The sequence below is a fragment of the Stegodyphus dumicola genome, chromosome 7, assembly GCF_044657685.1.
Source record: "Stegodyphus dumicola isolate Sdum_Otavi_A_Nest chromosome 7, ASM4465768v1".
Classification (NCBI taxonomy): domain Eukaryota; kingdom Metazoa; phylum Arthropoda; class Arachnida; order Araneae; family Eresidae; genus Stegodyphus; species Stegodyphus dumicola.
In genome coordinates, this window is record NC_140774.1 from 89,326,309 (window position 1) to 89,347,989 (window position 21,681).

Below are 21,681 nucleotides of genomic sequence, written 5' to 3' on the forward strand. Positions count from 1 at the left end.
AATATAAGCTCTCAAAATTTTAGCTCCTCAATGTTAATTGAATTTGGCAAATATTTATTAATATCCCTTTTTTTATTAAACTTTTTTGTTTTTTTCTCTCACATTTCGAAATTTAGGTTCATTCCAAATAAAATTTACCCATTTTTTGTGTTTTATTTTTTAAATTTCTATTTTTATTTAATTTTTATAAATTTTTCGAAAAAAATTTTGAATTATAACCTATAAAATTTTTATCATCATCTTAAAGTAGGTGTATTTTTAAGCATATCTGCAAAAAATTAGACTTTTTTATTCAGAATTTTCTAAGATATACACGAATTTACATATTTTCGCGTTTTGAAATTTGGCATCTTTTTTTTGAGCGATAATAATGCCAAATGTGGTCTATGGATTTTTGTTACAGTGAATTGCCACAGCTATTTTTAACCTTAAATTTCAAGTAAAATTTTACGGAGAATTAATTATATGACATTTTTTCCCTCAATGATGCATAATAAATATTTATTAAAAAAAAAAAATCTGAAATGTTTCAGATTTTAAATTACGTCCAAAGGGGCGTTTTTTAACATTTTGTGTGTTACCTTTCTTTATTAAATTTCATGTTCCTCGCACTTAAACCATAAGATCCAGTGCAACAGCAATATCGCAAAATAGTTTTAAAACGAGCATATCTTTAGAATTTCCGATACAGAGACTCACGCGCTGGAGATAAAAATGTTTTTTCTGCACAACGTTGCCATTGCTCGCTTTGAAATCCTTGAGTTTGTTAATCAAAAATTCGTCAAAGTTTTAAAAATAGGAAATCGATCATAAAACAAATTTCAAACTTCAAATTTGGTCTTCCACATGCTCATATTCGTTGGAGGATTACGTTATTCAAAATTCGATGACTCTATGTACCGTTATTTTATGACAATGTGAGAAATATACATACATTTACGCAGATTTTCATTATTTAATTTCTTCAAATATAATGCAGGACTCTAACATTTTATGGCAACAGTTTGAAAAGTGAACCGACATTTATCCGTCCGACGCAAAATGCCAAAACGAAACTAATAGTCCTTCGGGATTCAAATCCCTTTGGACTAATAATATATGAAAAGCTATTTTTTAAATTATAGATGATATTATTCAAATTTTTAACTATTTTTTTAAATTTCTCTCTATCTTTTTTTTTTTTTTTTTTTTTTTTTTTTTTTTTTAAATAAGAGTAAATTTTTGTAAGAGTAAATTTTTACCTTCGGCGTTTTATCGTCTGCTACCTTACTTCGTTTAAATCAAACTGTCTAAAACTGAGAATTTTCGTTTGATGTTTATTTGAATTTTATGACATTAACTGCATAATTTATTTCTAAACAAACTGTTGCTTTTGAAGTGGCTGAAAGAACGGCTAATACTAGCATCTATATTTTTAAAGCACAGTATATTTTTATAAAAAACATAAGATTTAGAATAATCATTTTTATAAAAGTCAAATTATGATATAAACATACAACCCTCTAGAGACTCAATTAATGGAAGTTCAATGGTTATGCAGAAGTGATCTCCAGCTACTTAATGGCTGGTTAAGTCAGCAGATTCTGTGGACAAGTAAGAATAATTATATAAACGACACCCAACATTCTGGATTCAATTAATAACGAGGATACGATGTTTATTAAATGAATTTAAGAAGTTTTAAAACATAAAAAATCAACTCATTTTTTTATCCTAAAATGTATTTTTGTGCGTAGCGTATTTTCATTATATCCTTAAAATTCTAATTTAGAATGTAATTGTCAAGAACTGAATCCTAATCATGAGTAATATAATAAATAATTATTACGGTTATTAATAAATCCTTCTTATAATGTAATTGTAAATATTTCAAAAAACTTTCTGTCTGAATGCAAATACTTTTCTGTTCAAATATTTTTAATTTTATATTAATCAAGATTGCACACGATATTATTTATTTGCACTTCAATTCTTACCGTCAGTTCTAGTAGAAGTTACAAATCAATTATATTTAATTAAGGATTGGATTGGGTTATTTAATTATGGCAAAGCACACGAGGGCTATCTGCCTAAAGGGAGGAAGCCTTCGTGGAGGACTTTCTAAGGGAAATTGGCTCGTATACACGTTACGAATGGGGAAAACCACGAAAAAACCCATGTGGCCAGCCCGTTCGCGGGATTCGAACCTCGGATTGAACTACCAGTGTTCAGCGTCTTTACCGCTCGGCCGCTGGTGGGCTATTTAATTAAGGAATGACCATCTAAGTTTAGAAAGAGCGTACCGTAACAGCAATTCAATTATTGGCGCCGTATCTTTCATCTTACTCCCGATTGGCAAGCTACATGATTTTTAATGAGTATTCGGGTTTTGCTAGTAACTTCACTTGGAAATCGCGCTTAAACTAGGTAAGTTGGTTATTTGAACATAGAAAGAACATGGGAGCTATTTGATTAAGATGTTTTCATAGAGAACCTTTGTAAAGAGAACCTAGAACACTACAAAAACCAACCATGCAGCCTGGGTTAGATTTCGCAACAAACAATTAGTATTTAACAATCTTCAAATGCTAGACAACTGGTGAGGCTCCAATTAAATCTCTAATTTAATATTTTATTTGTAAACATTTAAAATATTGTTGTATTCTTAGACACAAAAAGCAGAATTTAAGTTTTGTTAACTCGTTAGTAAACTACCAAGCCGTAGTGCAAATGAATATTCAATTTCTTTTGCAATAATCGTATTCACTTAATATTCTTGGAATATGAGCTAAAGAAGGAACGTTCTCGGAAGATTAAAAAAGTGTTTTAAACCCAGTGATATTAGGTTTGTCTTACAAGCTCAGGATCAAAACGATTCTGCAATTGCCCGAGTAGTTGACTTAGAAAAAAATGGCTGTGAATTAAGCATATGACTTTTAATCTTAAGTTTTCAGTCAGAAAACGAATTCCAAATGTTTTGTATTGCATGACAATGCATCTTTTCATTATTCAATAACCAGTCGGAGAACCTCTTGTGTTCCGAAAATAATTATGTGTACTCAATCGTCCTGCATGTTCTTCAAATTTGTCTTCTTGTGATTGTTTTTCTTTCCCAAAAACTAAAGTTGCCTCTCAAAGGAAAGTTTTTTGACATTGAAGAGACAAAGGAGTATGAGATCTACTTTTAGAGGCATGTCAAAAACAGATCTCTACAAGCCTTCTCTTCCATTGCATGTTGTGCAGTCAGACAAATGTTGCATCAGCGTAAATTCTATAATCTATTTTTATTACACTTACATTTTATGATTACTTTATTAACATACAGTGAATATATACTAAATCTTTTACTTCAGCTTAAGTAATTCGGAACTTTTGACGGAATTTTTGTCGGAACTAGAACTTAGAAGATAAGTCAAATTAAATATTTCGATAACACAATAAATTCAAGGTCGAAGTTTCAATATTTTATTTTCGGAGGGAGGGGAAATTTTTTCAGTTTTGGTCCATTATCCTAAGTATATTTGCTTCGTTTCTTAATTTTCCATAAAAGAGAAAAATTTACGCATGGTATACATATAACGCATAGCTTCAAATTAAAATTTAATAATATACAGAGTGGTTATAGTTAAAGTTCCACACTGAAACGGTCATAAAAGGAAAACTACTGGATCAAATATTATCATGCTTGGTAATCGTGTAAAGAATTTCATAGGAATTTCATAGAAACATATCGTATCATAAATGGAGTATGCCATGATTTTCTCAGTCGAATTATTTGAAGATTCAGGAGTTTATCCAGTATTGTATGTGGATGTCACCTAAAGGCGTTTTTGTTCCCTCCTGATGAAACAGCGGCCGAGCGCTGAACACAGGTTGTTCGGTCCGAGGTTCGAATCCCGCGAACGGGCTGGCTGCATGGGCGTTTTCGTGGTTTTCCCCATGTGTAACGTGTATGCGAGCCAGTTTCCCTTAGAAAGTCCTCCACGAAGGCATCCCTCCCTTTTGCCATATAGCCCTAGTGTGCTTTGTCATAATTAAATAAACCAAAACCTCTTGATGAAATCAGTCTTTCCTTTCATCTCATACCTTCAAAATGTTTAGCCTCTAAAGACTGATAAAGGCTCTGACGAAATACTTCGTGAAGAACTCTCTAAGGGAAACCAGCTGTCACACACGGTACACATGAGAAAATCCACGAAAACGCCCATGCAACCAGCCCGTTTACCGGGATTCGAACCCCGGAGTGAACTACCAGTGTTCAACGACATAACCGCTCGGCCGTTTGTGGGCCTTTATAAAATGGAAGGCGATAACTTTATTTAAAATGATTGTTAGAAATATCAACATATTTCGAAAAGTTGGATGCTTTGCAGAATGCCTAAAGAAAATGAACAAGAATAAAGTAGAATGCCTGAAGAAAATGAGAAGAAAAAATAAATTTTTGCATAAAATTTAGTATTAGTATTTTTTTAATTTAAAACCTTTTAATGTTATGATATTTGATTCTTGCGATTTCAAAAATAAAATATTTGACTAAAATATGAATAACATTTTAAGAAACCAAATGTAGGATAAAATTGTGTAAAGCAATGAGCACAATGATAAAACTGCTTAAAGCAGTGTATGCAAGTCATCCTAAGTTATAATGTCGGTTATACATCTTTCTTATTTATATATACCTTTTCTGAACGGAACACTTAAGCAATTAGAATGAAATTTGAAAAAGAAAAAATTACTTAAAGTAATAAGTTATAATTAAAAATATAATATAAAGAATATTATTTGGAAAAAAGGAACGATGGTGATTTTTTTCCTCTTACGGGAGAGGAAACTAGGTTGCCATATATTAAGAAGTTCGCCAAGTGAACTATTCTTGGCGCAAACTGAAAAACAAGTGCCAACATAAATTTGTGAATTTCTCCGTAAATTTCGCTCCAAATTTTACAAAATTTCATATTTAGGCGTAATTTGAGTTTTAAAATCGAAATATGGAAAAAAAAAAAATTGGTATGTTATTTCAGAAAAAGTCCGATTTTGTGTCAAAATACCTATGTTAGAGTAATGTTATATATATATATCTAATATATATCCTAAGTCGCGCATTCGAGACATGAAGAACGCAATTTGAATTTTGTCAATCGGCCCAGTAGAACGCGAGATATAGCACTGTCCCCCCCCCCTTTTTTTTTTTTTTTTTTTTTTTTTTGAGCAGTGTACATTACACATATGACTCTATTTCTATCGTAAATTTTCTCTTAATAGTTTGTGTATTATATTCTGTTAACAGTTACTCTTTCTTAATAAGCGTGAATGATTTCCTATTAACAACATATAATTTTAAAAAAATCAGGCATTAATTATATTCTGAACAATGATTGGCCTTTTTATCATCTAAAAACGAGTATACGTAAGTTTTTAACTTTAAGTTAAATTTTCTGCTAAAATACATAATGTTTTAATTCATTATACAAGGATTTCGTGCAGTTATTAGACTGAGATGAGCAACCATTAATTTGCTTTTAACTGTTACTGTTAAAAAATAATCAGAAGAAAATATGCTCACTGATTACAGTTTAAGCAGTACCTAGTAACGTTATTATTTATGCTAACTATCTGTAACTGAACGCAAAACTGGACTTCTGCGCAGAGATTAACGCATGAAATATGCAAATTAGGTAAGTGATAAGTGACAATGTGTTGCACAATAGATGGAAGCCTTCCAAAAGTTTATCTTTTATTTTCTTCATGTATGTACTGAATTCTCCTCTCAGAAAAGAAAGTCATTTTCTTTCTGTGTGTAATCCTCGAAATATATCTTAAATATAAATCAACCGCTGAATATTCAATACGTCAAAGAAAATACGATAATTTATCAAGATTAATTCAATCAGGTGATTTCTTGTGAGTCTTTTGAATGCTTAGTGACTGATAAATATCAAAATAAATAATCTCACTTTGGAGTTATTTCGACAAACGTAACCTTTTAATGTTTCATACATCATACACGTTCTCGTAGATCGTTTTCTCGTGCTAGCTAAAAAATTTATCATATACCTTCATCTAAATTAATTCATTAATTTCTGCATCATTTTATGTTATTTAAAATAAAGGAAAACACTAAAATTATATAAATAAATAAATAGCGAGCCTAATTTTAAATGGCTTGAACGGATATGCAATCTGAATGAGTGGAATTTTATTAAATTCCGTTTGTAAAAATCATACGTTTGAAAACTTGAAACTGAAAATGATATTTATTGCACCATTTATTGCCTCCTCGTGATTTAAATTTCGTTTTAAAAGCGGATACATTAATGCAATGCATTGGTTCAAAAATTCTCACCAAATTTGTTACCTCAAGAAACTATTTATTATTCGAAAATAAATATCCATATCTCTTTAGTTATTTATGACTCTTGAATAATTAAATAATTCTTTTACTCATACTCTAAAAATGAAAAAAAGAAAACAAAGTTACACTAACTCTCTAAAAAAAGAACATAGTATATTGCCATTCTCTGAAACATAAACTGTACGAAACATAGATAATAATATGAATAGATAACGAATCAAAAATAAACTATAGAGTAATGAAAACGATTACATCTGCTTGAAGCTCGTGTAATATTACTCAGAAGCTGCAGTTAATTAAAAAATGTAAATAAAAATATTAGAGTCAAAATATTGTTCATCCTCCCACCTTGCAATATGAAATTCGGGATTGAGTATTGCAAAATAATAAAAAAATTAAACATTGTTCTCACAAGTCCAATCGATGAGGAACTGTAATTGTCCTTCCTGATTTGGTAATCGTGGGCGATTTTAAATGGGTATAGATTATTCTATTTTTTTATACAGGTACATCATCAATTGGAGTTTGCTCTACTGAAATATTTTCGCATCATTGACTTCCGCTTAATTTTGATGAAGTTCCTCGGCAGTCGATAATTCCAAAGGATAAAGATTTTGTACAGCTCTTATGACTTCTCCATTTTGCATTTTAATTCTGACTCGTCGACTTTCACCATGGGTACCTGGAAATAATTGTATGATTTTACCAAGAGGCAAATTTAATCTCCTTTTGCCATCGCTTCCAATTAAGACAATGTCTCCTTCTTTTAATTTACAGCTTCTAGCGAATTTTTTGCTTGTTGTTTTCAAAGTTCCCAGATATTCCTGGCGAAAACTTTTCTTGAAAACCTGGTTAACATTTTGGATATAATGCAATCTACGTTTATAAAAGTTAGAATTGAAGTCATGTTTTACAGTTTAAAATAGCTTCACAGTTACACAAAACGTATACATTTCCTCATAACTAAGGCAGGCTCTCCCAAGAATCTTTCTTAATATTCTTTTCATCATTCCTATGAAGCATTCCCACCAGCCACCCCACCATGGAGTGCCTGGGGGAATAAACTTCCAAATAATACGTTCATTAGCTCCTTTTTTTTTTCAATTTCATTAAATCGATTGAAGCAAGTGCATTGCATGTTCCAACAAAATTTGTTCCATTATCAGTTAAATTATGGATGGCTTCCCACATCTAGCAGCAAAACAATGAAACGCTTGTAGAAATGTACCTGTCTTTAAGGATGTAACCAGTTCCAAATAAACACAACGGTACACTGCGCAAGTGAATAGGCAAATCCATGCCTTCTTGTATTCTCTTAGAAATATAGGTCCAACATAATCTATGCCGGTTATTTGAAACACTGAGGTATCCTGTACCCGATCTCTAGGAAGTGGTGGCGCTGGTGGGATAACATTTTTGTTTAAATAACGCTTACAGGTTATACAAGTTTCAAAACGAATGACACAACTCTTCTTCCCGCTAATATCCAAAATCTTTCTCTTAAAGAATTTAGGATGTGAGAAACTGCAACATGTCCTTTCAACTTATGTTCTTCCACTATTAAACTTCTTATAAGAGGATGATTACTTGGCAAAATAGCAGGATTTCTGAACTCAGATGTATCTTCTCTTTGAAATATCGCTCTTTTAGATCTGATGATCCCACAATCAATGAATGGATTAAGACTTAAAATCCGTTTATCCGTTTTTACATTAAAGGACTCATTTTGTTATTAAACGAATCAAGATATTCTCTGCTTCATTTAACTCAGATACAGTAAGTTCATCATTTTTTTCTTGTTTTAATGTTTACAGTTGTAAACAAAGCCACACATCCACGCTACCAGTCTGATTGTCTTACGATAACTTGAAAATCTAGTAGCAACTATTTCACTAGCATTAAAATTTATTAAGGACGAAATAATCCTTTTCTTTTTCTCAAGAGCTATTTCTTCATCAGCACTAAAATCTTCTTTTGGCCATTTTTCTGGTGATAAATATAGCCATTCAGGACCTTCCCACCATCTAGATTTAATTGAAAAAGAATCAGAGCTTCCTCTACTGGGCAAATCAACAGGATTCAGCGATCCTGGTACGTGCCTCCAAGATTCAATAGAAGTCGGTCACTTTATTTCCTTAATTCTGTTGTAAACAAATACGTCCCATACTTCATTCCTCTATATCCAAGCTAGCACAGTAGACGAATCTGTCCAAAAATAAAAATCATCAGCTTGAAATTCATTATGCTGGATGCTAAACGTGTACATATTGTAGCTCTAAGAAGTTCCAATCGAGTTATTGTTGTGTTTTTCCTTCCTCTGGGTGCAACTCTCGCTTTAGCTTGCACCAAATGAACTTGAACCAAATCTCTTGTTTGTACTCGAACAAAGGCCACAGCTGAATGTTCAAGTTTACTCGCATCACTGAAGAAATGAAGTGAGATATTTTCAATCTCACGATCACAGTTTAACCATCTTGGTATTCTCATTCTTTCCAGACACCGCAAATCATTCAACCATTTACAAAATTGTGATTTTGAATTTGAATCAACTTCTTGGTTCCAAGATAACTTAACTTCCTATAGGTGCTGAAGTAAAAGTTTCGGCACAAGATTTACGGGGCAAACTATTCCTAAAGGGTTGAATATTTTGTGTGTAGTAGCTAAAATCTCTCTTTTAGACAAAATTTCTGGTAGATTGTAGGTGATGTTAGTAATATTAAGGCAAAGGTAATCTCCACATCGTTCCCAAACCATTCCTAACACATTTGTGATACTAGAGGAATTATTTGTTGGGCCACTGTATTACCCAAACACGTAATTCTAGCTTTTTTGTAGGTAAAGTATCTGAAGCAACTTGTATGAACTGTTGCAATTCTAAATCTTTTTCACACTCGCTAAACAATTATCTACATAAAAGCTCTTCTTCAATTGCTAAATAATATCCACTTTATACTTTGAGCTTCTATTTAGTTGTTTCAAAGTGGATTCTAGAAGATGGTGAATTACAGAAACTAGCAAGAAAGGGCTACATGTAACTCCAAATACTACCTTACAATGCCTGTAATACTTCAGTTTTCCATCAGTTCTATACCATAAGAATCTTAGATAGTATTTATCCTTAGGGTTGAGACTTATTTGTAAGAATGCGTTTCGTATTTCTGCAGAAACTTCTATTCTGTTCATTCGGGATCTATGAAGAATTGAAGGAATCAGTTCGATAAGGTTCTGACCTTTTTCCAGACAGTCACTGAGACTAGGTAATCTTTTCTGTTTGGCCGAGGCTTCAAACACTAGCCCGATTCGTGTAGTACTGTTTTCTTTTAATACGTGTCGATGCGGTAGATAATGGCATGTTACATCAATTTCGCTTTTTGGTACTTCTTTTATGACGCCTTCTCGTTCCCACTCACTAAAACCTTCTCCATAAGCATCATAAAGTTTCTCAGCTTTTAGTCGTTTTACTGTAGAATCTAATCACTTTACACCTAAGTCATAGTTATCTTTTAACGGTAGATGGTTATCAAGCCATGGCAAACTGACTTGAAAACGTCCCTCTTCGTTCACCTTTACAGTAGACAAGAAATGATCTCTTGCCTCTTCTTGAAGTTCCAGTTTATTTTTCTTCTTTAAGGGATCTAGAATTCCAAGTGAATCTAGAGACCATAGATCGGATATCAATATTTCCTTATTCAACATGGATGTGACGAGCAATGCGGAATTGTCCGAGATCTCACGCATACCATTTTTCCCAAAAAGAGTCCAGCCAAGTTTAGTTTCTATAGCAAGGCCTGAAGTAAGCAATTTAAATCGTCCAGTCATCAACTTGCCTGCAATGTCAGCGCCGATAAGTATTTCTATTGGTCCATTACTATCGTCGCATACGGAGATATTGTTCTCTTTAAGCTCTCGAATCCACTCGCCTTCAACAACTGGTGGTATACTTCCACAAATAATATCTTGGCTAAGAGCTTTGAAGTTACAATGATAAGAGCCATCCGTTTTAGACAAGAACACTGTAAAACCATCGTGGTTTAAGACATCAGTACCCGCCAAATAATGAATGGCTCAATCTTTCTTTAGATGTACTCTCAAATTTCATTTCATCTTTTTAGAATATAAGATCTTTGTGAAGCTGAATCGATAATAGCACAGGCCTGGCGTTATCTATCTCGCCCTTTCAACGTAACCGTTAAAGTTTGCAAAAACACATTTGTTGTTCTCGCCAAATTGGCGAAGGTTTCATCTCGTTCAGGTACTGCATCCGTATTTTCATTCTTATTCATGCTAACAAGAACTGGAGATTTTGATTCAGCTTGGATATTTCTACATAAAAGTATGTGGTGTTTCTTCCCACAAATCTTACACGATGTTAGTTTTTTTACATTTAGCTATTACATGTTTTCTGTCTAAACATAAAAAGCAACTGCGACTATTTAGAACTGCTTTTTGCCTTTCCTCAGACGTCATCTTTCTTGCTTTAAAGCAATCACCAGATGCATGATTTCCAGCACAAAAAATACATCCAGTTGAATTTTCTTCAGATGTTGCCATTAGAGTAAAAGCAGAAGGTGTTTTGGAAAATTATGCACGGTTTTTGAAACCAAAGTGTTTAGCATTCCCAGGCTTAGGAGTCTGATATTTCGTAAAGCACTGAGTAGCTATAGATACTCTCTCTTCACCTTCAATTTCATCAAGCAAAAATGAAAGCAAACCATCTAAATCCATGCGATGTGTTGACACATTTTTCTCTTTTTGCTCACTACTTTCAGATTCTCTCTGACTGCGATTAATAACTCGGAACCTTTGCCATGCTCTTGATGTATCATCCGGCAATGAAGAATTGACTAGAGGATATAACATATTTATCTCTAGCAACACCCAGAACTTCTAACGCTCTAAAATTATCATAGAGTTTTCGTAATGAAAATTTCTGCTGAGAGTTTTTTAATAATACTAACGAAATTAGATCTGTAACATAGACTTCTATAAGATCTTCTTTCCCAAAACGCGATTGCAGTTGTTGTAAAGCTTTACTTTAACTTTCATCACCGGGCGGAAAGCTTTTGATTAACTCTTCAGCGGATGATCATTTTTTCATAGACTGCAATAAATACGCAAATTTATCCTGATCATCTAAATTGGGATCAGTATCGCTGGCCCCAAAATCCTAACCAGCTTTTATTATTCACATCAAAAATCGAGAGTTTAAGCTTAGGAATAGTAGCATTTTTAGTTAAGCTTTCATTAACAACAGAACCGTTTACCTTTTCAGCTAGAAGCGAAACTAATTTGCTTTCTACCATTCTCCACTTATCAATATAGCATTTCGACTCATCAAACTCATTATTTATCACAGTTTCATCTTTATCAATTTTAATCAATTCTTCTCTATAAGTCTGTTCTATTTCAATCATAGGTTTCGCTTTGTCCTCAACTAATTTAAGTTTCGAAATTTTTCCGTCTAAAGGTAAATCATTTTCATTCTTCTCAAAATCATTTAAAGCTCTTGTAAATAATCTCCTAAATTGAGATCGTTTGCACTTTCAAAACATCCATTATAAATAAACGAAAGAATTCTACTTACAGATAACAGTCCTGTCGCGGACGCCAAATTTTCAAAAATTCTCACCAAATTTGTTACCTCAAGAAACTATTTATTACTTGGAAATAACTATCTATATCTCTTTAGTTATTTATGACTCTACAATAATTAAATAATTCGTTTACTCATACTCTGAAAATGAAAAAAAATAAAGTTACACTAACTCTCTAAAAAAAAGAACATAATATATTACCATTATCTGAAACATAAACTGTACAAAACATAGTTAATAATATGAATAGATAATAAATCAAAAACAAAACTGCAGAGTAATGAAAACGATTACATCTGCTTGAAGCTCGTGCAATATTACTCAGAAGCTGCAGTTAATTAAAAAAATGTAAACAAAAGTATTAGAGTCAAAATATTGTTCACATTAGTAAAGATCAGTAAGAGTTATTAAGTTTAATGCTCAAAATATCTGTATAATATTCACAGTTACGGTTTGTGATTATCTAAACAGCATTTATTTTGAATTCGTGGGATTTGACTTTTCGAAATTTATAGATACATCTTGTTGCCAGAAGAGGTATGTGAACGTAACACTTATTTATAACATGCGAAATAACAGCATAGAAATTTAAATAGTTGCGTAATAACTTCTGTTTTACAATTAGCAATTAACCATAGAATGCTTAATGACTCTTATAATGACATAGAGTACTCACATATCATTGGCCTGTTTCAACAATGTTTATTTTTCTGTGTCTGTTTATCAAGTGTTCGAACTCAAAATTTCTTACTTGAAGCTAATTTTAATAACATGAATAATAATAATAATTCTTTCTAATTATCTATGATAGCAGTTTTCGACAACGTAGTCGCTAATGGCTCGATCATTAGAGAACTCTCTAGTTATTATGCATCAAAATGCGATAAAAATATACATTTTGTATAATTTCGGTGAATATTTGATATAATTTTGAGCATAGTTGCCTGATTAAATTAGCCGAAAAAATCGTTTGCTTGTCATTTAGATATTTATGATTTTGGTTAACTTGTTAATTAATGGCTGGGTTTCTCTCGTTAAGTTGATCACAATCTTGTCAAATTTGTACTTCTAATAAGAAACAGATTAAATACCAATGGAATGAAAATATTCTTAAATTTAATTGTTTGTAATAAGTTAAAAAAAAGTAACATATATAGTAGTATATAGAGAGAGTACTGATTTGAAAACAAATATTTAAAATTAATGATTCTTCCAAAATATTTAATTCTTTTTTCCAGATATTATAATCAAATAATGGTAACGAAACGATTTTATTTCTATCGTAAGCATTTTTAACGCAGCCTGTAATTATCGAGCGGACCCGAATGTAAGAGGATCTCTCGTATAAGATGATCTTGCAATTTAGGATTTGTTTTGCGAGAAAAATACGGCTTGCATGGAAGACGCTGTCATATGTATGAGCTTATTTGCATAAAGCTAGGAGTCTATAAAGTGGTCTAAATAACCTGAAGTAAAACTAAGTATATATATTTCCTTTAACATAAAGTTAAGGAATAAATAAATGATAAATTATCTTGCTATATTTTAATTAAATTTTAGTCTGCGCATATAAGAAGAATTTGGGTTTCCAGAATGTTAAAGGGAAATAATTGTGTTACATTCGACCAGGAATATAAATCCTCATGAGTAAATGGGCTCATACGAAAGCTGCAGCTCTCTGCTTCATTACAGTATTTGTTTTGTCTGAAAAAAAATTACTGGAATTGTGTTAAAACTAAATAATGCGTATGGTTATCGTTTTTTTTATGTTGTTTATCGATAGGCTGTTCAAAAAATGAAGTCCCTTATCTGATAACGTTATGGTCTTTTTTCCATTTTCATTCATGCAATATTAATAAACAGCAAAAATGGACCTCTAAATCAATCACTTTTTAAATATTATTAAAACAACTCTTTTAGACGAGTATTTAAAGAGGTCGCCAAAATATAATCAAAAAGAGAAGTTTAAGTGGCCTTAAAAGTTTTAAAATTGAAAGCAAATATTCTCATTAAAATCACGTAATGCATTTGGTATCTACAATAATTTTAAGCCTTTTGCGGACATAACCAATGTCAACCGGCATTATTACTTATTGTATATTAAAATATGACAAATCTGAACAACAAATGTTGAAACGCCAGTTGTTCATTGTTTACTGAAGCAATTTTAGATTAATAATTGTATGTAATGATACACTTTCGACCAGTATCTACTAATGACCTAATCAACTTCATTTCATCTTCAGGATCGATTAATAACTTGTATTTGATCCCTTTTCAGTTCGTGCTTCTCTATAACTGAGCTTAATTTGTATAATATTCTAATTAAAAATCTAAAAATTTCTAAACTAAAATCTGAGTTTAGCTCTAGAAAAAACAATATCTCTCCTATTTATTTAAAATATCGTAGAATAACCTCCTCGTTGCATATAGAGATATCAGGTATAAATACACTGACTACCAATAAGTATTTGGACATCTATGCAAATGACGATATCTGCGGTCCTAAGGTACGTCACGGACTCCGCCGGTATATATCGTGAAGGAAACAGCATCGGCTTTAGTCGCAGGCAAGATGCCTCGCAGTTCGGAGCTCTCTGATTTCGAGAAAGGTATAATTATCGGGTATCACAAAGGTGGCCGATCCTTAAGGGACATATCTAGCGATCTGAAGTACCCAAAATCCACAGTGGCCTATGTGATTAAGAAGTGGCAGGTGAGCGGTGATTGTCGGAATGTGCCCCGAGTCGGCAGACCAACGAAACTGGGAGATAGAGACCGACGAGTGCTGTCCAGAGAAATTCGGAAGAACCGCACCCAACCGATGGCCCTCATCCGCGAGGAGTTTCAACAGGAATCCGGGAGTATTGTTTCAATGAATACCATCCGTAAGGAAGCACATCTGCTTGGTTTTCATGGTCGTGCTGCTGCCCATAAGCCTTTGATCACAGAGTCCAACCGCGCTGCTCGGTTAATGTGGTGCAAAGCACATCGAAATTGGACCGTAGATCAGTGGAAACGGGTTCTTTGGAGTGACGAATCAAGGTTCTCTCTTTACAGTTCGGATGGCAGGGTCTGAGTCTGGCGTCTACTTGGAGAACGTCTCCTGCCAGAATGCATTGTGCCAACAGTCAAGTCTGGCGGAGGTGGAATTACGATCTGGGGGTGTTTCTCCTGGTATGGGCTGGGACCCTTGGTCCCCATTCATGGTAAGCTCAACTCCGATGCCTACTGCACTATTTTGGATGACAATGTGCTTCCTAAGTTGTGGCAGTTTTACAGGTTGGACCTCTGTTACTTTCAGGATGACAATGCCAGTTGTCATGTTTCGACGTTAACCAGGGCTTGGTATGGTGCCAATGGAGTTCATCGAATGGACTGGCCTACGCAGAGTCCAGACCTGAACCCTATCGAGAACCTCTGGGACGAGTTGTATCGCCGAATTCAGCGGTGCACTACCCGTGCAAAATCGGTGAAGGAACTTCTATGTCTTCTCCAAGCCGAGTGGAAGAAAATACCACTAGCTGTCATACAAAGACTTGTGGGAAGTATGCCCCGGAGGGTCCACGCTGTAATTACCTCTCGTGGAGGCTCTACCAACTATTGATTTTGAATAAAGTTAGTTTTTCTTTCCTATCACAGGTGTCCAAATCCTCGTACTTATTGGTAGTCAGTGTATAGATCTATTTAAAAATTCGAGTTTGTGAAGGCATTTAGTGCACTTAATTTAAAAAAAAAAGTTAATAATCATAGTTATCCATACCCTAATTATCAAAGCATTTATATGCAAACTAATAGACTGCAAGTTTTGTACTGGATTCTCCTTTTGAAAACTGAACATGCTGATTGCACGGTCTGTCTTATTCTCATGTATAATTTCCATTCTTCATGGAGACCATCCTAAAAAAAATAAAAGAACGCCACCTGGTATGCAGATTGCCCTAATAATGCATTGCCATATAGTATCATAATCCGGTTCAGTATTCTGATCCTTCTCCATGCAGAAATCTTTGCGCATTGTATTAATGCAAGGTTAAATGTGTATTCGGATTTTGACTGTGTTTGAGCAGAGTTTTCAAATATCACTTGAGTAATGTGCTGGATGACGAATAATTATCATCTTTACTTTGCGGAATGAATAATCAGCTATTTTTTTCTATTTATACATAACATTATTCAGAGAGATGCATTATTCTACAAGCTTGAATATGAGCATCTTCTAAGACAATAATTCGTAATTAATTTAAAGAGAACGCGAAGTCTCCGGTTTATTTATTACGGCTAATGTTCTAGGAAGGCTAGAGAATTTTTGAAGAATGTAATTCTTCAGACATGTTACTGAAAGTAACTGGATTTTCATGTAATGCCAACTTTATCAAAGTGTTGCTGTTACAGTAACATAGCACCAAAGCTATGACGAAATATCACTGAGCACGAAACTGAAGTGAGTAGCGCATTTTTGCTTATTTGTGTCAACTATTACTTTGGACTTCATTTGTTTCTTATTAAGCAATTTGAATTTGAGTTTTAATCTTGTATAGTAGTTTAGGCTTTAATAACATTCCTTCGCGCAAGCGGAAGTTTTAAGATGGATTATTTTCAATAATGAGAGGGTGAAAAGAACACTTTTGAGATTCAGCATTACATAAAATATAGAACTTGAACTGGTGTAAGGTATTTTCTCTCTTCTTTCTGCATGCCTTTATAATGTAACGGTAGCACACTCGGCGCGTATTCGAGAGGTCCCGGGTTCGAGCCCGACAAGGGCATTGCGGATTTCTTCGATTTCCTTGTTTCGAATCTCTTGTTCCGAAAAATTCTAAAAGTAGTCTACAGTGGCGTCCGAACTAAAAGGTGCTGAATGATGATTCTTCACTACCAGGATTTGGCGATTGGGTGCCGTAATCCCATGTCGCTCTTTAAAAAGAAGAGTATATATGTTCTCCCTTCTTCCAGCATGCCTTCGTGGTGTAACGGTTACCACATTCGGCACGTATTCGAGAGGTCCAGGTTCGAGTTTCGGGGAGGCGTTGCTCGTTTTTCGCATCTCCTGCTTCAAAAAACCCTAATGGCTCTACACTGGCAATAGATTATTTCCAAGAAGGATAAATATTATATTAAATGGGGGGATGTATTACTCATTCGTCATTCTTACTCAACATTTTTGAATTATAGAGTGTAATGACTGTTACAGATAAATTTCTTTTAATTATGTAACTAGAGATTCATTTGTTTTTATGAACTGTGTTGCATTCCTGAAAAGGCCTGAATTCATTCTTCTGTTTGAAATAGAATGATACTTGTTTTTAGGTAAGCCAGAAGGAAACAAACTAAAGAGATGAATGTAACAGTTTTAATCGGAGCAAGGTCTGTAATTCTTGTTTTAAATACTACTATTTGGCACTGTTTTTTCGCATTTTAATAGGCTTAGGTTGCATGTTACTGTTGTTTCCTTTTCTGCATGCCTGCTGCAGTTGATGCTTATTTCTGTTCTCATTTGATAATATGTGCTTTTCTTTGCTTCAGTGTATGGTCTAATTATGTGTTGATATAGTGCATTAATGTGTGCGAGAATACTTATAACTATTCAGTGTGAATGCTGCCGAACTCCAGAAATGCATGCTAAGAATATGCTACACAGATATTTCTTAATCTTGAACACAAACCTTTGATTAAAATCGAGACATGGGGCACAAGATGTTTAAATAGAGTCAAAATTACGTAGAAGATAAACTTTCGTGCGAATCGAAACTATGGAAGGCGCTTAATTCGAGACATTTCTTAGAAGGTAAAAAGCAAATAATTAACAGTCAGGATAATTGTAGACAAAGTAGATATTTGCAAAGGCTTTGTCCAGTCTATGGGATAGTCGCGAGAAAAGTTTATACAAAGATAGCGCCTAAGCTTGTCAATAAAATATTCTGTATCCTTAATCAATAACTGTTGGAATTATTGAAAACCGAATTCAGTTTCATAATCAGACTTAATTTTTCGAAATTTAACCTGTTATTTAAAAATCATCATTACGAAGCAACACGCATAACAAAACCACATGCACAGACTCAGACCAGCTTTCCAGAATTATTGCCAATGGTAAAAATCTGTGAAACTAATATATTGTTACGTTATATCCTTCCTTCTGACACCAGTTGTTACGTTATTTTCTTCATTCACGTTCGTACGGGGTTTGTAGATTTGGAGTGAATAACGACGACACTTGATGAAGTATTGAAACACACTTTTATTTACCAATATTAATCAGATAGCTCCAAAATCACTTTTACAGTCGTCGAACTGTTATAAACACGCTGACACATTCAGCGACACAGCCTTCACACTGTCAGGCAATAACGGTGGAGACAGCTTCACTGCAAAGCACCTGAGTACAGCTCCCAACTCTGCTTGGTCGTTCTCGGAACTCCACTTACTCTCGAGACTCTCCACGCGATGCACTCGACGATACATAAGAGTATAGCTCTCGACTCAGCACAGTCTAAGACAAAACTCGACGATGCACTTAAAGACTCTTTCGATGCACTCGATGACCAACTCGGCGCTAGACTTCGAGACACTCGCTCAATGATTGACTATCAGCTCGCTAGACGAGGCACACACACTCGCCCTCTCGACGAGGCACACTAATTGACTGCGGACCAGCAGGGTTTATATAGCATTCGGCTTGTGTTCGAGAACATTCTGGGCTAAACCGGTAAGAATTCGTTCCAGAAGGTTCTTCAGCCATCCATGGCATATCGCCAAATATCACCAAATGGGCGATTTCTCGCCAAATATGGCAACCCTGCCCTCCTTTGCCATATTTGGCAACCCTAAACCTGCTTTACTGGGAAGCTATCTTACCACGCCTGTACATTTCGTAACAATATGTTTTTTAAACAGGCCTAATTTAACAAAAAATTACTTCAATTAAAATAGATGAGTTTTATGAAATTCTTCTTCTTTACTTTTTCTTCCTTGTACGAAGTAAAGGAAGTATTGTAATCACGAAAAATTCCGGATACCAGATTTCAACCAAAATATCCATTTTGACCGCTATTGAATGCAATTAAACGATGTTTCTGCGTGACATCTGTACGTAAGGATAGAATAAAAGACCCTTTTTCCCCAAACGAATTATAAAACTGATTTAAAATGGATTCAGAAAAGATTTTTTCTTGGCTTTACGTATATATGTATGTATCTCGCATAACTCAAAAACGAGTAGCCTCAGAACGTTGGACTATATAGGACTGCAATAGCATGTAGTTGTGCATCTCGTATTTTGGTTGCAGTCGGCGACACCAAAAATATATAAATATAAATATATATATATATATATATATCCATTCTGTTACGTGTCTCAATGAGCTCAATGTTTTTATGCCTTTAATTAACCTACATGCAATAATTGTAGAATTATCAACAATTTAAAAATTGTTTAAGTGCGGCTAAGCCTAATTTTTTACCATAGCCTCCATATTTGTTTACATTTGAAACTTAAAAGAATGCTGGATTTGTTGTCAATCTAGAGAAACTTAGCTTCGCATCAACAAAGTAACATCTTCTTTTATTATTGCAAATTAAATCATGCTTAATCTATTCTGGAATTATCATCTAAGTTATTAAATTATCCCATATATTGACTCAACACAGCGTCCACAACAAATAAAGTCAGTTTCTACGCCTTCATTGTCTTTTTGCCGAGCGAGACCAAAAGTAAGAGTTCAGTTTTGTGCACCGAAAAATCTCCTTTTCTGCACGCTGGCCGAATTGCTTGCTGTTGAGTAGAAACTGTAATTTTAATTGTAAAAATTGTTCTTCAATTGTTTTAATTGTATTTGGTATGTTATGTTCTTCTATATCTTTCAATTTTAATATAGATATTTTGAGTTTTTATGTAGTTTTGGCTTGTCGTGAAGTGAGAATTTAATTAATTGAATGAGAAATATATCTCTAATGAAACTCGAGGAAATAAGTTTAAATGAAATGCAGGAAAAGTTCGCATAATTTAATATTCCGTACAAGAAAGTCATGTGGTGTGCTAATCAGATTTTTTAAGATAAATCTCACCATGGCTATCTTTTCTTAATCTTATTTTGTATTTTGAAAAACAGTATAACATTACCATTGCATTATATATACATTTTTTTCTTAGTCATAAGATGCAAGAATTCAAAAATGTCTTCCTTAATCACTGAAAAATGGTAATTCCTAATTTTCTGATAAAATACAAATGTCTTCTTTTTTAACTGAGAACCTGATAAAAATATATGCTAGTTAAAAATATATGCTAAATATATGATAGTTTCGACGACATTAATTTCGTATGTATGTGTTGTACGGAATTTAGCCAACTAATTAAAATACGTTTTTATAACATGAATCCATAAATTTACATCCTCTTCATTTAGAACATTATTTCTTTGTAATCACACAATTTAAATATGCTTAATCTTTTAAACACATAGATTGAACCGTTTCATGAATAGGTCTTAATTTTCAAAATTATTTGAAATAAAGTTCTCTCTCTATTTCAAAGGTATGGCAACTTTAATAATCGAAACTCTAAATATGTCTCTTACAGCCGATTGGAATTTGCAAAGTTCCGACCTGTTAGTTCAGAAGTAATTACCTCCATTATTTTTAACTTCACTTTCTTTAAGCAATCGCCCTTTCATCTCTCTGTTCTTGGACACATGGAAAACTGAAAATTTTGCAACTGCTTAAATTTGAATTTTTACTTTTGAAATAATACTTTTTTTCTTCTCTCTGCAGAAACTAACTTTAAGCTTTCAGCATTCTTTTTTAGCTACTGAGAAAAATTTAATTCTTATTCTTCAGGGCTAAGTGCTTTTATTAATATTATTGAGAAGTGATTACTATCTTCTGTTTAACAAATAATTTATAAAATTAGAAATTATTGCCTCTAAACTTTGTTGATTTGTAAAAAACTTATTTTGCATAAAAGCTGATGAAATTATAATACTTCTTTCTTTTTAATAAAACCTTATTCTTGTTAAAAATAAAAGATTTCAAAAAATGTTTAGCAACTCGGCGTGTTTTTTTTTTCTTCCCCCCCCCCTCACTTTCGAAAGTTAAAGGTTGCCCCTACAGTTTTATCATTTTTGTGTTTAAAAATCTAAAAAAAAATTTCAGTTATTTTGACGTGTTTTAAACAAAAAATAATATTCCCTCACTTAAGCTTTGCTTGGTATACAGATTGCGTTTTGGCTAACACTTCATATACTTTCTCGATATGATATATTTAGGTAAAAAAAAAATAATAATTAGTTCTTTCCTTACTTAATCTTAGCTTTAAATGCAAAATGCTTTTTGTCTGACACTTGATATATCTTTCTTAAGATGCTATACTTAGATTTAAAAAAATAATAATCAATCTTTTCCTTCTCACGAACGAAATCGTATTTGTACGCTTATTTTTCATTACTTTCACAATTTGTCCTGTATAGTATCTACTGCATATACATCTTTATTATGCAAAATGGTTTTTACCACTTTGTTTTCTAAATGGGTATCCAGTTTTAACCATGATAAACAGAAAGGAATTATTTCGCCACCTTTAATTCTGCTTATGAAATTGCCACTTAATGGTTTTTCAGTGGGGGGAGCAATTAAGGGAATCAGCAAATATTCTTTAACAGCGTATGACTTTTCAACACATATTTTGTACAAAGACAGATATAACATGTAACTTGTTCATGTAGCATGAGCAACGGCAATTGTCTCCAAAATGCAATC

At 33.3% G+C, this 21,681-nt stretch overlaps 1 protein-coding gene across 2 annotated transcripts in view; it reads left to right on the forward strand.

Annotated features, from left to right (window-relative positions):
- The window catches only part of LOC118193217 (potassium voltage-gated channel protein Shab-like), a 370,422-nt gene that overhangs the window by 307,367 nt on the left and 41,374 nt on the right, over positions 1-21,681 (forward strand). The window contains exon 6 of one of the 2 annotated variants that reach the window (XM_035364277.2): positions 17,236-17,292. The exons of the other annotated variant lie outside the window; for it this stretch is intronic. Within the exon in view, the coding sequence (XP_035220168.1) occupies positions 17,236-17,259 (24 nt within the window). The 3' untranslated portion in view covers positions 17,260-17,292. The remainder of the gene's footprint in view (positions 1-17,235; positions 17,293-21,681) is intronic. 2 annotated transcript variants of the gene reach the window in all.